General features: G+C 43.1%; 1 protein-coding gene across 5 annotated transcripts in view; it reads right to left on the reverse strand.

Moving 5' to 3' along the window:
* sema6e (sema domain, transmembrane domain (TM), and cytoplasmic domain, (semaphorin) 6E) overlaps positions 1 to 19,003 on the reverse strand; it is a 166,531-nt gene that overhangs the window by 63,855 nt on the left and 83,673 nt on the right. For 2 of the 5 annotated variants that reach the window (XM_037074468.1, XM_037074467.1), the window contains exons 1-4: positions 8,122 to 8,291; positions 7,652 to 7,853; positions 2,195 to 2,309; positions 656 to 713 (exon numbers count right to left, since the gene is read on the reverse strand). In XM_037074468.1, the coding sequence (XP_036930363.1) occupies positions 656 to 713; positions 2,195 to 2,309; positions 7,652 to 7,853; positions 8,122 to 8,184 (438 nt within the window). In that variant the 5' untranslated portion in view covers positions 8,185 to 8,291. Of the gene's footprint in view, positions 1 to 655; positions 714 to 2,194; positions 2,310 to 7,651; positions 7,854 to 8,121; positions 8,292 to 8,749; positions 9,252 to 19,003 lie in introns of those variants that run through there. The other 3 variants (XM_037074470.1, XM_037074471.1, XM_037074469.1) reach the window with 3 other exon arrangements.

The following is a 19,003-nucleotide window of genomic DNA, read 5'->3' on the forward strand; positions in this document are numbered from 1 at the left end:
CAGATGTTTAAGAAGAAATACGAACCCAAATCACTGACATGTTGAACGTTATCACACGACCTCTGTGCTCGGCAAAGTATGGTAGGTAGTATGTGGTGAAACTTCCTCTAGATTTGCTCTGGATTCTTCCTCGATTATGACAAATTATTAGAGATCCTCAGGTAAATCACACTTCAAAGCTTCTACCATGGTTTGGTGCTTCTTGTATTTCTAATTCTGACAAGGAGAGAAAGAACCTGAGCGTCTCGTATACGTTTAATTAGTCTCAAAACAGCTACACATAAAAACGAGGGAGGTGGACGTGACACAAGCACACAAAACACAAAACAGTCTGCAGCTGCTCAACACTCGCTCAATCCCCGACTTCACTTTTGAGACAGGGATGGAACGGACGGAGGCTGATGTCTCCTCCTGTCCTCGTCTCTCATCAGACTCATTATAAATTAACAGCAGAGCGTACGAGTAAATAACACCCTCAAGTCTGAAGAGCGTATGAAATCTGAAACTCGAAAACATGCGAGTTAATTGTAGCTGAACATCTCTTGCTGAAAAACAAGAGAGTGTTCTATGACCCAGATATCAAACTTTGAAGCAGAGGTGACTCTGAATGGCAACAGTTAAGACCAGAACATTTTCTTTGGACCGACTTTCCTACCTGCTGCGGGATTATCTGCTCAGCTGAAGAAGCGAGATTGATGGCAAACACATGGTCCCTGCAAGAGACAGAGAGTTAAGGCACCATTAGTTAGGCCGTCTCCACATGCTTTTTGTCAGCCCCTCTGAATGCAAAGCTCTCGTAAGCCTCTGATCCGACCATTTCACCACAACCTGTTCTCCCAAAAAAAAAAAAAAAAAGTGTCTATTTGGCTCGATAGGATTGATTTTAGCTGTTCAACAACAGAGGGTGAAAGTGGATTAAGAGGCAGCGCTTATTGGCTTTTCAACTTCAAAACCACACAAAAAGTTTTCCAACACCAAAAGTTTCCAAACTATCGACACAACCCCGTATAAATCACTTTGTGAAGTGAGGCATGCACTTTGTTGTATGCAGCTGTGGAAAATATTAAGTCCATTTAGGTACATTAGTAATCTCCATACCTTTTTGGACGGCGTTCTTGGCAGTGAGAGCACTGCAGTTTGAGACGGAGCCAAGAAACTGCAGCAGAATTTATTTTGCACAATGAAAACAGGCAGAGGAGGTAAACCCTCGTACTTTTTAGATAATTAACCTCCGACATCTTGATCGAGAGGGGAGCGAAGTGCAATTAGGCCGAGTATACACACTAAAAAAATATTAAAAAAAACAAAAAAAAAAAACCACCAGAGCAGTTCGGTGTGGAGGTGCTGCCTTTGGATACCTTATACAGTGCGAAAAAGGTTTCGGGTGCACTGGAGTCTGACTAGCGCTCACAACAGCAGCAGAAGGATTTATTGGTGAGCCCTCTGGAAGTTTAAGATTCATAAATTACTCTTTAAATTGCACCAAAACTCTCTTTGCCTGCAAGGCCCCGTCCTGAACACAAAGGTCTCTCAGTCAAATTACCGCAGACTTCTCTTCGCACGCCGCAGCCTGGTTTCATCTCATTCCACTTGGTGTTCTGGGGTCTGTTAATAGGATTTTGTCTTTCTTTGTGTTGTCTCTTGATAACTGTGATAGCTTTCTTAAAAAACTCCTTGTTTATGCTGTTGCACAGTGCGTCTAATTTTCTCCCTCACGTCTCTTTCAGGAGCGAAGCTATCAGTGGATTAAGAAATTAACTGACTTTATTCTGAATAATTCGCTTAATTGGTTATTAAACGGTCTAATTTTAATTGTGATGCCTCTGTGTGTCCGATATCAGCAAGCGAGACCATCAGCGTCTAGAACATCTATTTCTGTTTAGTTACTTTAGTTATTCATAATGCCTGTCACCGGGTCAGATCAATCATAACTGCGACGTAACTGGTGCTGCGACACTAAAACTAACTTTACTTTGTTTCACCATCACTCTCAGCTCCTTGTTGTGGCGTTAAGAACTCAGTGGATGTAGTTTTGGCCTCTGTGATCATACGTTTCTATATTAATGGATTAAACAACTAAAAATCAGTAAATACAGATCAATCAGTCGGAAAACAACATTTGTCATGAAGATCTGGCCTTCTCCTGATGATTTGTCAGTTTAAAACTAGCAGGTGAGTGATCATGACGACTGACCGGGCAGCGATGTAGAGCATGTGGTTGATCCTCAGCATCCTCTGGAAGTCCAGGCCCAGGCGGACGGTGTCATTGTCCGACATGAGTCCCTGGAAGCTGGGGTAGAGGTAGGAGGCTGCGTGGGCAAAGAGACGGAGAGGAAGAAATCATAGCACCAAAAGATACCAGATAACGCACATAAAACAACTCTCTGACAACTAAGAATCATAATTATGTAGATACTTAAAACGTGCTGTTGCTGGCCTTGAATTCAGTTTGCCGTCTACCGTTTGACTGAATCCATGTGAAAGCAGCACACCGTATTTTGCCAATTTGAGCTCCTTCTTGTTTCAGAAGTGCAGAAGACAGCCAGATCTCAGCTGACCTCAGTTCAATGAGAATACTAAACATGTTTCTCAGTATTCTCAGTCCTCAAAGACCCAAACAGTTATCCACAACAACTCAGCGAGCTTTAAAACCAACATCACACGTTTGGATTTTTTAAAAGGTCCTGTGTGTAGGAATTAGCTGCATCTTGCGGCAGGTGGCAACCAACTGAATGCCCCTCGTCTCATTGTCCCCTTTTCAGGAGGGTAAGAGAAAAGGTCAAAGTGTAAGGTTTGTCTGCTCTGGGCTCCAGTAGAAACATGGCAGCTCACTCTATAGATACCAAACGCTCCTTCTAAGGTAACAGAAACACAAGGATACTTCAGGTGATAATACACTTGATGATGAAGTCATTATGAACATCACATTCTATTACTGCGACTAAATCCCTCTAAGTCCTACACACTGGACCTTTGAGGAGACACTAGACCAAGGTTACATTTTGGCCCATTGTTCTGAAAATCCAGAGCATAACACTGTATGCTAATGTGCACTTGTGGAGGTGGATGAGCAGTGTGGAAAAAAAAAAAAGGCATGCAAAGTTGCAAATTAGCTGGTCGTGTCAGAGAAGTCAGTCTCATTTAAATAAATGTCTCCCGGTAAACATTTCTTAGCAGACACGTCCGGGGGGACGGAGTCGAGAGAGGACAAGGAGACGGATCCAAAACTCGTCTCCGTGGAGAATCTGTCGTCTGGTCAGCCCCTCGTTTAAAAAACACTCGACTGTCTCTGAAGTCAAATGAAGTTCAGCCTATTATCGTCGCGAATGTAACTTAAAATTCACCGAAAATAAAACCTGTGTCAAATAACACGAGGCGACTGAAAATACAAAAATAGTGCACGTGTGCGTGCAGCAACATGAACTGACCTGAGGCAAAGGAGAATCAGCATCATCGTTCTCCTCTTTCCCCGTCTGCAGTTTTATTCATCTTCTCTTTTTCTATCTAAAACAGTCGACTAAGTCACTCAGAGGGGGGGAGTGTTAATTCAACCAATGGGAGATGGTGTCCAGTGCTTTAAGTAACAGGATGACAGCCGGTCAATAGACGGACGGACTCGCCTTTAAAACGTTCGATAGGAAAAGAAAAAAAAAAGGAGAGGATGCTCCAGGCAGAAATAAAATTGGCCGGCTCAGTACTGACACCCGACTGTCTTCCACATCACAGAGACTTCCCCCGCTGTTTCCTTTTTTTTTTTTTTTTCTTTTTTTTTTTAGCCGAGGAAGGATTCAGCTCAAGGCCACGGCGCTCTGGATCTGTAAAGTACTGTATTAAGTGCCCTCCAGCCTCCCATCTGACCCGGGCTGCTGTTGAATTAGCAATCCCCGCTAGAAACACACCACAATCTGAAATTAGTCTCTCTACAGGGAGCCATACATTCCCCTAACCGCCGGTCTCGAATAGACTGCTTAAAGATTTAAACGCCTAATGTCTGACTGAGCTCTGGACCTCGCTGTGCTGTCTAGTGAAGAGACTCCCAGCGGCTCAGCGGCCCGCCCCGCTATCCTCCCCCCTGGCAAATGAGGATTTCTAATTACTCTTCAGCACTTTGCACATCCTCTAAAGTTTGGAGGGGGGAAGCAGGGGCACTGCTCAGGGCACAGATCCAGTGGTAGGTGATGGTGTACAGAGTTATTTAAGACCACTGCCTTCTGGGAGAACATGTACAGCGAAAGGCCGGAGACTGAACCGAAGCAGAACCGTTTCCATCTTCACGTCACTTTCAGCGAGACCACAGCTTCGACACGAGGTGCAGCCTGAACGAATGCTCCTGACAAACGTTTAGCGACTAGCGCTGCGACAATTAGCCAACAAATTATCAATCTGATTATCAATTAATCACGTCGATGTGTCACTTCTGCTGCTCGGAGTCTCTCAATACAAAACAAAACAAAAGAGTAAGCAGCGTGGGATCATGGGAGTTGTTGTCTTCATTGCTAAACAATCTCCACTCTGATCAAAATCTATCCGACGTGACTCAGGCAGAAATGTTCCCGGACCAAGAAACGTGTTAAAGTTTTATTCACATTACATTTTGTCACGTCCGCCAGCTTCCTTCCTCAGTCTCTGACTTTACACAGCGACAGTCGTCCAAATGAAACACCGTCATCTTCCAAAAAAATGACTGAATTCTCCGGGTTTTAACATTTGAGAGACATTTACTAAAAAAATAAACAACAGAAGGTCTCGTCATTTTTTAGACATGTCAAGGCAAAGATGTTAGATACTAAGGAACAAAGCCAAATATTTAATAGTTTAACTTCCCAAATGTGAGAATTATTCTCCCTCTCCTAGTTTTCAATGATCACAAACTGAATCTCTTTTAGGTTTTGGACTGCTGGTCAGAGCTGACATCTGTTGACAGATGATCAGGCTCTTTGGATCAAGAAAATTATGTGTTATATTATCATTATATTATTATTATTATATTATGAGTTTGTGTTAGGATTATAGCAACTTGCTAGTTTACAAAAGAAGCAACATAACAAACAGTCAAACATATGAGAAAAAGCCAAACTCTCAAACTTTTGATCGATCAATTAGTTGCTTGAATAAATGTCTGTTTCCCAAGACGGCAAATGTTTTGTTTCGTCTACGTCTCTATTCACATTTAACACGATGGAACCAGAGAATTATGACTTTTCTTTACTTAAAAATAACTTTAAATAGTGAACAGATTATCAAAATAGTTAGTGATAAATCAATAGAAGCTCTACAGCACATATTCAATTTATTTAATAAGTACCGGTAAGTTGAGATGGACAATAACATCTTATAGACATCCCAAAAAGAAAAGATGAAAAGATGGAAGAATTTTGGTGTCAGCGGGAACTTTTATTATGTTCTAAATCAAAAGATTCATGTTGAGTGAAATTGTCTGATAAAGTCCTCGACTGAGACAAAAACCTGAGGGACTTTGTCCTCCACGTCACACTGTTTGACACCAACGATCAGAACACGGTTTATGAAGCATCCTGCTGAGGATGACAATTTTCTGACAGGAAAAAAAAGAAAAGTTGAGTACATGAGGTCAAATATCATCTATAGAAAGCTCCGCTATAACAATGTCTATACTTGCCCTCAAGATCTAAACTGGTCAGAACCACTCGGCTCCGGTCTTGTCACAAAGAAAAGACGAGCTGCTGCTGAGGTGAGTCATCTGCCCACTTCCCCAATAGAAGTAGTGACTCAGGTATGATTTCATAGACTTCAGCCTGATGAAGTACTTCGATTCATAATGGACGTCTCCCCGAGTTGTGAGGGACCTTGTGGCACACTGTCACCTGCTGGAACCAGAGGTGACAAATTGCTCTCATTACACCTGGGACGGAGCTCCACATATAGCACTATTAGCGCAGCTATTTCTGCTAATGGTTGCGTTACTCTCTTCCAGATAGATCAATTACAGCGTGTGGGCCATGGTCTCGGCGCCCTCTTAAATCAATTATGGGCCATTACACTTAGTAGCCCGGACCTCTTCTGCGGACCTCCCCAGTGATTGGGTGCCACTGATGGGTCCCCTGGGTGGTCCGGTGCAGCGGTGTCTTGAGAGTGCCGCAGACGTCCGAGATCCTGCTCAGTCAATACCTGATATTAGCGCTGCTGCTGAAGTCTGAGGTTTTTTTTACTTTGCGAGGCTGCAGTTGCACGTAGGACCGGGCAATGATTCAAATCTGGCTTTTATTGACTCTCACTGTAATTGTAATGAGTGAATGTTGTGCTGTAGCTAATATTTACCTCATTGTAGTAAATATTAGGGTTGAGGAACTGGGAAAATATATAGACCAGCCGACAGACAGTGTGTTTTTTTTTTGTTTTTTTTAACGATCTGCCTCCAAGGAAAAGGTGAGAGACGCTTCCCAGCAGCAGACTTTCCCTCAGCGAACTAACCCAGCAGCAGTGTAAACCCCACTGAGACAAAGAAAGAGTGATGATGACGGCACCAGAAGCAGCCGGGAAATAACAGCATCTAGAGACAGAATATTTCACATTCAACTTGTGAAATTAAGGGTTTATTTTGATCAAACCACAGCTGGTGATTCGTACAACAGGCCAGCCAAGATGGATATTTTACGATGAGTCAATTCTGCTTGTCTTAGTTTACTTCTGAAGGGTTACAGTTGTACTTTTTCTGTTTATAAAAAGGCAAATGTGAAAAGTTATATATATATATATCTTGTTATGTTTTACTCGCAGCTCACATATTGGCAAGCTGCAACTACAGAGACACCTCCAAAAATATACTGTAATCACAGATTGTTGGGTTGATGGTGACAGTAGCTAAAAAAAAACCAAAACTGAGTACAAATTGTCTTTCACATGTACAGGGCCTGTTCTTTTACAAATATAATTTGGCACAGTTGGTGTGAACTAAGGAGAAAATGTGTTAAACGTACTGAGGAGGTTAAACTTCCTCGGATGTTCTGGTGACAGTCATAGCGTATCGTCAGTAATCTCACTGACCTGCAGAGGTTTAATCGAATTCCAGCGGCTGTTTGGTCCGCTCCACAGTTTAATTGACAGTTTTCATGCCAAGCTTAACAAATCAAACCAACCAGGCAAACACATCAGAGGTGGACTGAATCGGCTCCATCCACATTGCCCAGGCACAAACCAATGTGAAAGGGTTTACAGTAAAGTGATGCAGATGTTGAAGGAGCTTACAGCTCGCAGTCTCGTGTCACAAGCCTCCTTCGATTACCATAAAAAAAACTTGCAAATACGGTTTATTTCCAGGAGCAGACTGAGCAGACCTCACTCCTTACAAACTGCACCTCAGCTTCCACCCAGAAAGGTCTTTTCATGCGTGTTCCTGATGTTGAGTCCTGAACTGAAATGGCCTTTTTTTTCCTCCCCTCACACGAAGGCAACAAAACAGGACTAAATGAGTTAAAATGCCAGCAGCTGAATCAACGTCTGCAGATTTGCTCGCTGCGAACATGCCCTTAAACACATCCACCTCTCTGAGCCGCGTTCCCCAGCGTCGAGATATAATGCCTCGGTTTTTACTTTTACATGCACTCCACTGCAACAAGGATCACCATGGCAACACAACAGATTTTCTTTTTTATTTATTTTTTTTCCAACTTACATTCTCTGCCCACGATGCTGATTGGTTCCAGGTCTTGGGGGAACGGCGTGGCTCCTGAGGACAGCTGAGGTAAGAAGGCGGCTAAGGTGAGAGCCAGGACGGCGGGCAGGACGGGTCGAGGCGAGCCGGGCGACGGCCTCATTTTGGCGGGAAGATGAGACCTCAGCAGAAACACATGACCCACGGCGGATTCACCTCCCACCTGAAGCGAGACACAAGGACATCGGGGTTGTCGGTTAGTACGTCAGAGCCAACATTCACCTGCAACAATTAAGTAAGTGAACAATGACAGCAGCAGCGTTCAAAGTTCTTATTAGCATGCACTGCCTTATGTCAATGCGGTGATGGGATTGAGTGTCCGCTGAACAGCTGAGATGTGAGGGTGCAGGCACACACACACACACACACACACACATATATATATATATATATAAATAAAAAAAAGAGGTAGATGGAGTCAGAGACAGAACCAGGAGCAGCCAGAAGAGGAGGCCGGCCCGCTGGGGCCCTGAGCTGCAGGACAACCGCCTCATTTAACCACCGTCCAGTGTCTTTCACAGGTGACTTGGCACAATTAAACCCGTCGCTCCACCCGCCGTGACATCAGGCCCTGACGGTTGCATTAGCTGGTCAGGTTATAAGGTCTGCGAGCTGTGTGTGTGTGTGTGTGTGTGTGTGTGTGTGTGTGTGTGTTCAAACAGCATCAGTAAAAAAACAACCACAAGGAGAACTCGGGTTGAGATCATCGATTAGCTGAAGCTTCTCTGTGTTAAAATTCCTCTCACAGTCAAAAGAAAAGATGTTCTTCAAACTGAGAACTTTGGTGAGATATAATTGATTGTCTTTGTGTTCGGTGCTGTGACAGAATGTGGATCTATCCGAGGAGGTTCTGGACTCTCAGTAAAGACATGCTGGGATGGATTACACGACCCGTAAAAGCCGCTGCGAGGACGCCGTTGTTTCAGCTAAACTCCTCCCTCCTCTCTCTCTGTCACCACATCTGCACAACCTCTCACTTTTCTTCTTTTTTTTTTTTTACGAGGCAGCTGTCTTCACTTCTTCACACACACATCATCATAACTTTCCCATCATAGGTACCAGAACAGGAAGATCCTGTTCAGCAGAACACACACGACTGACACGACTGCCTCTTTGTGGAGTGTCCTCTGTCCTAAATTGTTAAATCTTGCACAATGGACAGACATTTACTTAAAATATATTATCATATTTTTGAGGTATTCTGCTATCCGGTGAACCAAGTAACAGGGCTGAAAACAATTACTCCTACACGGTAACCACGAAGACGAAAAAATGATAACATTCCAAAATATCTATTTATATTTGCCGCATTTGTTGTTCTAGACACCTTGTGCCCAGAACACAGACACACAGAGAGAAAGTTGGCTGATAAACAGGAAGTGATTCATTTATTCTGAGGTACAGAATGACTGAGTATGCTGCAAAGACAATAAAAACAAAGTTTGCCAACACAAAAGTCAAAGATAAAGTTATTAAAATACCACAGACTGTTTTGACAAGTGATCGCAAAGAAAATTCAGAACAGAATAAGAACAGCAGTGACAGCTTATCACAAAAAGATGTTTGCAACCTCATCCAGCGGCATTAATTCAAAGTCACAGATCAACATCCTTGATAAATTGCTTGACAAAAGACTCCTGAGAACTCTCAAGCTCTCCTAAAGAGAAAAGACCTTTATACAAAAGTTGGTGCTGTGCATCGATGTCGGGACAATAACCAGCTGAGATTGTGCACAAATGTTAATTTCGCATGTGTTTGTTCTGAGGGAGGAGGTGGCAGATGGAGGGCAGAGGGATTTGTTGGAGCGAAAGTTTGAGCTCCGGTGACCTGCGCTCACCAACAACTTATTAAGGGTAATGTGTCCTCCACGGGGGGTTCTTACAAGCCAGCCCGAGTTTATGCACAGTGTCGACTGCCAATCAGACTTGGACTACATGCTTTTAAGTGGGAGCAGAAAATTAAGTCAACAGAGACGCGAACTGTCATCAATATTGATAACAGTCGGCTTCATTTGAATGCAGAGGAGAAAGCTGCATTTAGCAATGAGGTCGAGCGATGATCACAACGCCATAAATCGAGGGGAGTGGGCGGCTGTCTGCTTGTGTTTACTTTGAGAATTACAACAGCTTGTGTGGTCTGCCTCAGGCGATATATGAGCACAATATACCTGATGGATTAGCTTCATATGCCATGATTTGGATGTTATTTTTTTTTTTTTCTTCCTACCAGGCAGGACAGCCATTTAGACAAACAGATTATGTTATAGTGGAATCGCTGCAAGAGATGAAAATCCGTGAACAACATCCCTCAAAATGTCATAAACATTCTGGGCAGAGCGAACACTGGTCATGCAAATGCTTGAATTACCCTCAGTGCAGCTGATGAACACCGGGCACGGAAGGAAGAGCTCGTTTACTGACAACCTGGGTGCTTAGCTAAAGAAAAGGCAGCCAGCAGAGTGTGATGATGATGCATGCAGAACAAGACAACCGAAGTGAGAACAAGAGCTTATGCAAGACTCGTCGTACACACTGAAACTCAAGTTATCAGAGGCAGACACACACCAGTGTGCAGGCCAGCAGACTTCCTGATGACTTTATCATCATCCTGCATTTAAATAAAGCAGGAAGAGTTCAACGAAGCTGTGAGGAGTCGCCTGGTGACAAGACGAGAGAAGGAGCCTCTAGGCTGCGTCAAATTCAGGATTAAAAGGATCGATTGCCAAGTCATTACAACACTTGCACTTAAACAAAACAACACTTGCATGTGACACATAAACTGACACAGACAGAGGAACACACCCATCGCTGACACAATGCGATAAACAAACTCCTTTGTCTGCACGACGCTGTGAAACCGGTTTAGTCGGAGCTGCGGTGGCCCTGAGCCATTTTCCAGAGAGGAACCGGTCAAAACGGGAGTTGGCCGAGCACATGTAAAGGTCCGTGATGATGCAAAAACAAATTTATGAGCCCTCGGACAAACTCCTGCGTCAGGATATCATCCTTCATCCTTCAGAGCTACACTGACATCATGGAATAGTTTCCTATTGTTAACGTGGTTAAACGTCTTACAGGCAACGTACAGACAGAATTTACAGATGGTAAATAATGTTGATGATGGTTACAGCGCTGCTCTGCCAGATTCTTTGTTTTGTTTTCGCTGCTCATACGATACCGCCTACTTCAAATCATAATCTCATTAGTTTTGTATAATTGTATTAACTGCGTGTAGACTTTAAGACATCACGCGGCAAAATCAAGGTAAAAAATAAATATCAAGTTGGTACTTTTATTAGAAGTAAGCCAATTTATAGACGCCCACTCCTTGTTACAAAACAGCAAAATACAGAGCCTCACTTGTTCTGCTTTTGTCACATTTCACTGACATCCTGGTAAACAGCTAAATTCAGAGGAATATTTCTTAATTAGGCTCAAGTATGCACATAACATCTGAGTGGTTTGACAAAAACTTTACAATGTTAATCTGGTTTGCTTGAATATAAATCTTGATAACATTGGTAATATTTAATGATATGCATTCAAAATTGTGTTAATGTTTTACATGTATGACTAGATAACATACTTTTGGAAATATGTGGCAGATTTTGTACAGTAGATAAAAACAGTGAGTGTCTGTATTTATATGCAGATAATAAATCATCACATTACTACACACTAAACATGACAACAATCGACAGCAGATAGTTGTAGTTGTCACAAACTATGATTTGATGTGTTATGCTATGATTAGATTACTATTCGATCTACATAATGTGTTTCCGTTGCGTCAGGTTCTGCAGTAAAATGGCTGCTTATCCTATTTGACCCTTTTTTTTTTTTTTGGATACAAATGACTCAGCAGAAACACGCCTGCTGTCCTCGAGCTCTCACTGTTACCTCCCATGTAATCAACAGTTCATCTTCCCTCTGGAGCTCTGGACTTTCTTAATTTAACCGAAAACAAAGTCTAATCAGTTAATGAGTGCGTGTGTGTGTGTGTGTGTGTGTGTGTGCAGTCTGAGGAGGGAGTGGACGGCCGATGAGCTGACAGCTGTTCAAGGGAAATAAGCCACCGCTTATCCCGTCCTGTGTTTGCCCTCTGTGTTCTGGGGGTTTGGACGGGAGGACCCGGATCATTTTGTTTTTAATGAACTGGACTTGTTAAGCCATCTGGGAGACATTGGCAGTCGAGCCTCTTTGGAGGAAAAGGGGTTTCTGGGACGCTGGGGGCTCTCCATTGATTATCTGACATGCATTTGGATTAGCCAACAGCGCCGCGTCTGTGGATTGATAAGACGCATCCACATAGAATTTTTAAGAGTCTCGAGGCTTTTAACCGCGTTTCGTGCAGAAATTAGATTAAACAATAAGAGAATCTTGGTCTTTATTAGTTGGCACGGACGAAGACACGGAGTAATTTGACTTCAAACACAAACTCGTGCGAGTAAATATGTTTCCAAAATTGCTGCTTGGCCGGCGATAACAGTCCTATAAAAAGTCCACATTCATCCTCAATCAACTGCACTGCACAGCGCGCACCTGCCGACTCTCGGGACGTCTATTTTCCGCCAAACACCTGTGAAAACAATTAACTAGTGGAGCACAATCCTAATGCAGAATGAACCTCTAATATTCCCTGACCTAACCGGAGCTTCGGCTGCAGGCTAATCCACTTGCTTTTGATAGCTAAAGAATAGAGTATACTTCTCACCTCGCCTCTGTGCATTTAAAAAATCTCTCAGCCCCTCGGCTGTGAAAATCTTCGAGCTCCACTCTGACATGTTTGTGGTACACACCGGCCGGCGTAACGAGCGAGCACATCCCCAGCCTCCTCGACAATTTCAGACACAATTAGCTACATTACCCCTTTTTTCTCTCAGCACGTTAATACAAAACAGGTCCTTACGCTTCGTTCTATAATAACACTGTTAATATGGCGACTATATCTGCACAATGTTGTGATTATTTTGATAGATGTTGAAATATGATTCTCAATTAGTGGGAACACTTTGTTACACATGTTTAATTTCCTCAGAGGAAACTTGGTGTGCGACATGTATTGGTGTTTGCACCAAACAAATATGTTTTTTTCTCAAATCTGGGAGACAAGATTTGAAGATCTGGACATCTCTGCTTCATCATAATGCTGATTTGCCAAACACTGTATCTTTTCGATGACCAAAATGAGGAGTCAAGTGTAAAGTATGCGTGAGGACACAATCATTACGTTTTATCGCCATATTAAAGCAACACAGATAGTGTTAAGCAATAAAGCCGCATGAGCAGAAAGACTATAAAAATGACACACCCTGGTTGTAGTCTATGCTGGAAGGCTAATAATGCTATATGATTAATGCAAATGAACACAAGGAGCCTTGCAGTGGAGCATATGGCACTTAAGTTTACATCACAGTCTCCACGACGGCATTTATATCTCTGGTGATGTGAGCAACAGTTACTCTTGCTTACTGTGGTGTGAATATATCTTTACAGAAGCACAGCACATCTTGAAACGCAGCACACTCTGAAAAATGAAATAAGAGTAGCAATTCTGACTTAAAATGTATTGTCCATGAGCACAAGGACGTAATAACAGGGTGTCAAGTGATCGAGCTTTCCTTGCTTTCCCAGACCAAACCAAACCTGCCTGATGATCTGCTTTCTCTCTCTCTCTCTCTTTTTTTTTCGTATTGTCAAAACAACTACGTAGGAATTTTAACGTGACAAGAAGAAAAACAACACATGATATGAACGGTGCGTGGTGAAACAACCATTTCATTGTTAAGACCCGGGCCATATTGTTCCCTTCCCCGCACTCGTTTTCCGAAAAAGGTTCATCAGACCACCGATCTCATTGCAGTCCCATGACACGAGTCACACAGCAGATCACCGTCTGCACAGAGCTGTTTTTCTCCTTGCACTCACCATCCTCCCCAAAGTTGACTCTGCACCAACAGTCATAGCTGACATTTAAACATAACCAATGTATGAAAAAAAACCCACACAAATGTCCTGAGGGATCTACCTCAGTCGTTAGTGACTACTGACCACAAAAAAATATCAGCTTTGTGTGTGTTTGCAAGTCTTTTTTTTTTCCCATTACCCGGCAGTCATTTCAACTCTGCACTCGACCCTCTCAGACAAGATGGGGGGGGGGAGGAAACTTTACTAATTAGATTTCCAATCGCTAACCACGTAGACATCGGCGGGCCAAATTGGAATTGGGATCAAGGAGCATTGAGCAATAATTGAGAGAACAACCCCCACAGGACACGGAGGTGGATTGTGCAGGCTAGTTTCAGACGAGTGTTACATGTAGCAGCGATGAGTGTTTAAGTTGCAACCGAGCTCCAATTAAGAATGTTTCTAAAAGATCACTTCAGTTTATCAAGATATGTAGCCCTTACATGTGCCTGTGGCGCTTTTTGGTTATTTTAGTTGAGAGTACATGAAAATGATAAGAGGTCAACACTGAGTGCAAGAAATTCATTACTATGGATATAAAAGCCTAAAATAAAAAAAACTTTTCTGTGGCTTCTGACAGTGATTTCAAGACTGTTTTTCTTTGTGCACTAAAGATAAACTGGATTTAAAGCCTTGGCGCCCCAGTCAGGTCGCAATTATCCTCCATGTCTGACCAGACTAATGAATGCTACAAAGGAATTTTGAACAAATAATTAGGTGTCGCTCCAGGTGAAATGGAAGATAACACTACATTGACATGCTTGATTCTAGGGATTAATTTGAAGTGAGAAACACACCATCTTCACAAAACACTATAAACACCAATGAGCTTGTGTTAGACTACTGTTGTGCTTCTGTAGGTGTCTCAGTTTATTAAGAGAAACTAAAACCTGTCAAATTTCTTGTATGTGCCGACACACTTGGCCAAAAGATGCTGATGTAACATCAAGAAACTACAAATTCTAAAATGTGGATGCTTCACGAAAGTGTTTAAAGATCTAATCAAAAACCACAGTGTCAACGTGGACACTCAAGATTGGTGTCACCAATTCAGTATGTCGGCAAATGTGGAATACAGTCATGATCTCCCCTTCTGTCTTAAACCAAAGTGGATATTTGTGCCAAATTTGAAAAGAATTCCCTGAAGGTGCTTCCTGAGATATGCGTGCATGAGAATGGGATGGACGGACGCCCTGGAAACATAATTCGTCCAATCACGGCAACAGCAAGCCAGAGATATTAAAAGGTGTGGACTGGAAGGTTTGATATAAATGGCAGCCGGTACAGACACTATGGGTCGCCTCGCACCATTATCTGTCATTTTACTTTTATTCAAAAATCAGATGTCAGAGTTTATACTTCCAGTGGTACCTGTCATCGACCAGGCAGATGCTCTGTATAAACACTTGACACAGCTGAGACATTGAAGACGGGCTCTTGAATACTAACATGTCAAATAAAGGAGTTGGGGATTTCAGTATTTTTCAAAAGGTCCTGCAGTAGCAAAAACAGAATGACTCCAGGGGATCTCCTTGAAAACATTTTAAAAAGTCCATTAGCATCCCTGGTCGAAGAGGAGTGATGGCTGGCTTCTTGCCTTTTTACCAAGAATAGAAAATCAATGGTCCCTGTAGTCCTTTAGTTCTTGGATTAGTATGTCAACTGCCTGGTGTCAGTATAATGTAGTCTCACTCTCGTAGTGCCTGCATTGTGCCATGGCAGGGAGAGGGCAAGATGGCATCCGGGATGAGATGTGTCTGTCAGGGGAGGTTGGGACCCTCCTTGCCATCAATGCCACTCAGTCTGTTCCCAGGGGAACGCTGCTTTAACCTCAGTGCCCGCAGAGTTCAGACAAGTGACGGGTTGTTCTGTCGCAGAGGCCATTGATTCTCACCTCGTGTCAGACTACCCTCCTCTGTCCTCATCGAAGAATCCCCACAGATTAGAGGCTGCTTTATACTTGAGCTTCCGTGGCAGATCTTTGGAGGATTGACGTCAAAGTAAAACTAGGCTGACAGCAAGAGCCAACAAAAGTTCTGAAATCGGTTACAGCGGAGCACTGATACGATGTACACTATCAATTTTGAGCAAGTATACAAAAAGGTTGGCTACCATCCACTGCTTTGTGCATAGGTATCCTTTTTGGAGAAATGCAGCACTGCCTCCAGTCAGGCCTACTCTCAGGACTTCTCTCTACAGACAGTAAGCTGGCCAGACTTCACACAGAGGGATCTATGCCGGACTCAGACAGTGAGACGGTTCTCTGATCGATCTGCAAACCCGCTGCAGGCGTCATCCATCGTCTTCATGTCTATTTGCAATGGCCTGAAAAAAGGAAAAGCCCAGAGGGCTATCAGTGGGAGAAGGATCAGGCCTGCACCGGTGGAATCCTCCTCGATTGTCTGCCTCACGTTAATTATTTAGATTCATCTTCTCAGATCTTATAATTCCCTGACCATTCTGCTGCTCCCTGTCAGTCAGGATGCTCCTTCAATCTGCAGTCCTCATGGCATTTTCAAATGAGCCTTGCCTCGGGGTCACCGAATCAAACACATCACTTTAAAATATGCTGGGCAGCAATTGTGCTAAGCCATCTCCCTCATCTCTCCAGCTCCTCTTCATACATAAAAGTGAATGTTAACTACCCCCTTCTCCTCTCAATCTCTCTGTCATCAATAATTCAGAATGTTATTGAGAAACACTACCTGAACCCTGTATTGACAGAAATCCAAGCACTGTCATTCCCTCAAGGGCGTCATAATTGGATACCCCCTGAGGCTACGGCTGCGAAGTGCAGAGCAAGAGGGGGAAAGCAGTCTGAGTGTTGTTGTTTTCTGTATTTCGCGTGTTTCCATTTTTAACTTTCTATTTAAGGGACTCCAATCTGACCCGACAGCGCAAGTCGGCCAGCTTATCGACTTCGGGGACAATCCCTTAGGAATGTTTAGAGGTGGGCAGGAAGGTGTTCGAGTATCCTAACTGTACTGAGCGTGTTTGCTGAAGGAACTCAATGAAATCACTGAGCAAAGGGCAGCTGTGACATTTCATTAGTTAGGAAGGATATTTACTTTGCTTCTAATATTTAAATCAACATCACATAATCTCAGAACAGCACTAAGCTGCATGACAGAGGATGATTAACCAGGATGAAAATGCAATAAATAATAAGAACAGGTATTTCCCTCATATTTCTAGCGTTCTCCCTGGTAAACTGACACATCATGGAAATACAACACCCCTGTTCAGACGCTGTACCGTCGCCTGCTCTGATGCTAAAACAACAGAGAAAAGAGAAGATATCATCTCCTGTCCCAGAATACTTTATACACAGTTCTGCCTCAGCCTGTCATGATTCACACAGAACCGCTGATCCACACAAGGGCACCGGAGAGGCACAAGCTAGCCAGATGTAGCACACACTCAACCGAGCAGGCAGGATGAAAATATGCTAATCAAATGCTTTTGGAAGGGAGGACGAAAAAGGTGAATTTTGCTTGTTGCCAGGAGATGGGCTCTTTGACCAAACTAAAGCTCAGAGAGCATTCTGAGTTTGGGCTCCGAGTCAAAGAAAAGCTGGCTGTGGTGATGTTTGTTGGTCTCGCTGCAGCCCCCTCAGGTGTAGAGGCAAACTCAAGGGAATGGAAGAGCACGGAGAGCTACAGCGCTTGTTTGCAGCGCAGTCCTTTGATTCAGTTTGTGAGTGCATACACGAGTGTGCATCTATACATATAAATACACAGTCATTAATGTATACTTTGATCAGACTGTGTTTACAGTTTATAGATGGCATGGCGTCCGTTCTCCTGTCGGCGCAGTGGGCAGCAAACACTCAAAATAAATTCTGGGAAAAGTAAAAAAGAAAACCTCACTTGTCAGCAGAACTGAGCTAAAACTGCCAACAGGAATTAGACTTTTTGTTGTTCAAATGACAACGCAGGATACCGACCTTTACAAGCAACCTTGATGAGTGAGTTGGAAGCACATCATGCTTGGGATGCTGTTATCTGTGCCAGAGTTTGATTACTAAAATAAAAAAAAGAGAGCAAACACTATGGAGTGTGAGGGGCTTTTCAGCAGAGGGTAGTTCAGGAAAAAGGAAAAAAATCAGGTAGTTTATCAAAGAGGAAAACAAGAAAATGCGGACTCCCAATATAAAAGGTGCTTCCTCATTGGGAAAACCCCAAAACAAACACAAACTAATTAAAATCTAGCCAATCAGATATCAGGGATTAGCACAGAATGTCTACTTATGAGGGGCAAAGCAAACAACCTGAGAATGAGACTCAAAAGTCAAATATCTTTCTCATAACACAGTCACTGGTTCGCCGCTATTTGTGTGTGTCTGCTCTGTCAAATCTTTCTTTCAGCTGCATGTTTTAGTTTTTCACCCCTGATGCTGTTTTCACAACAGCAGGTGAGCCACGTGTGGAGGACGCTTGTCATTAATCATGTAGCCTACAGACACAATCAAAACCAATGTTGTACCTACACGACAACTAGCTGCACTAAAAACTAGTGTTGAAATGGGTCTCCAAAGTACCTGGGCAGCCGGCCCAACTGAACTCTATGTGTGGGAAACACATACAAGTGTAAAAAAAAAGCCCTATTAGAAGGTCAGAGCTGTACGTCTCCAACAACAGATGTGATAAATGGAAAGGACCTTGGAGAGCAAACAACTCACATGGGTTTCCTCTTCATTCATCTGATTTGTAAAGCCTCAGTCGGAGACAATAAATGTTGAGCCTGCGTGTGAGCTAATATGAGTGGAAACACATCTAACGTTTGCTGTGCCGTTGCTGAGGATGCTTCAGCTGAGCACCACCACTCTGAGGACTTCACGGTGGCTTTGTGTCCGTTCACTCGGTAGCAGACAAAAAAAAAAAAAAAAAAAAAAAAGAGAGTGAGACTTCTCTATTAACACAGCGGCTCTTTGATCTCCATCTCCCCTGTGGCACCAATTAGATTGCAGCACCGTTTGCGTTTCAAACTCGTTGCACTTCCTATCTTGAAATACATCCTGCATGAATTATCAATCTACCGGAACTTTTTTATTCCCCCTCGACAGAATGTGAATTATGAGCAGCGTTTCTCAAAAGTTTGGCTTATTCAAATTAAAGATTTCTACGAGCGCTGAAGGGATAAGATATTGGATATCCAGGTTCCCGCATTGATCACCGCCGCCTTTACTCACTGTGAAATCTTTTATTTCATTTCCATGATGCAATGAGGAGCCTTCTACTTAATTCTTTTGACAAAAGAAGAGGTCGCAGTTTCGAGTGTGCCAAAATAGAGCTTCCTGCTCAAAATATAAAACACGGGAAGGCAGAGTAGTTGAGAATTGATCAAA

The sequence above is a fragment of the Acanthopagrus latus genome, chromosome 17, assembly GCF_904848185.1.
Source record: "Acanthopagrus latus isolate v.2019 chromosome 17, fAcaLat1.1, whole genome shotgun sequence".
Lineage (NCBI taxonomy): Eukaryota > Metazoa > Chordata > Actinopteri > Spariformes > Sparidae > Acanthopagrus > Acanthopagrus latus.